At 46.2% G+C, this 390-nt stretch overlaps 1 protein-coding gene across 1 annotated transcript; it reads left to right on the top strand.

Annotated features, from left to right (window-relative positions):
* Nucleotides 1-62: 62 nt before the first annotated feature.
* On the top strand, nucleotides 63-389 carry TM35_000261250 (putative receptor-type adenylate cyclase; the record flags this gene model as incomplete). Its single annotated transcript, XM_029027862.1, has 1 exon — nucleotides 63-389. A coding segment is annotated over one exon (327 nt), but the record flags the coding sequence as incomplete, so codon positions are not given.
* Nucleotide 390: the final 1 nt, after the last annotated feature.

Below are 390 nucleotides of genomic sequence, written 5' to 3'. Positions count from 1 at the left end.
CATTTGCAACCGTAAAGCTTCTGCACTCAGTTGCAACACGAATAGGGAAAATTGGTGTCAGCTTGGTTTCTAGGTTTTTATACGGAAATGTTTTCCTGTCTGTGGGAGATTTGCAATATGGTGCTTTTTATAGCGACGAGGGTTGTATTAACAATGATAAGAGTACAAACTGTGCTCTTAATTACGGAGCAACACGTATTTCTGTGTGGTCGATGTCCCGTGCGCTGGACCCCACTGTGCCGGAGCTGTTTCCACCCGTAACCCCATCTATGAAGTATGTGGAACCCAGCAACGATGGTCTCACACTACTGCAGCTGATTGGTATCATTATTGGTGCTATTGTTCTTCTCCTGCTGCTTGTTGGTGTGCTTGTGTTGCTGCTGTGTCGCC

The sequence above is a fragment of the Trypanosoma theileri genome (assembly GCF_002087225.1).
Source record: "Trypanosoma theileri isolate Edinburgh chromosome Unknown TM35_Tth_26_V1, whole genome shotgun sequence".
Classification (NCBI taxonomy): domain Eukaryota; phylum Euglenozoa; class Kinetoplastea; order Trypanosomatida; family Trypanosomatidae; genus Trypanosoma; species Trypanosoma theileri.
Note: the sequence above shows the minus strand (reverse complement) of the source record. Positions and strands in the feature narration are given on the sequence as shown.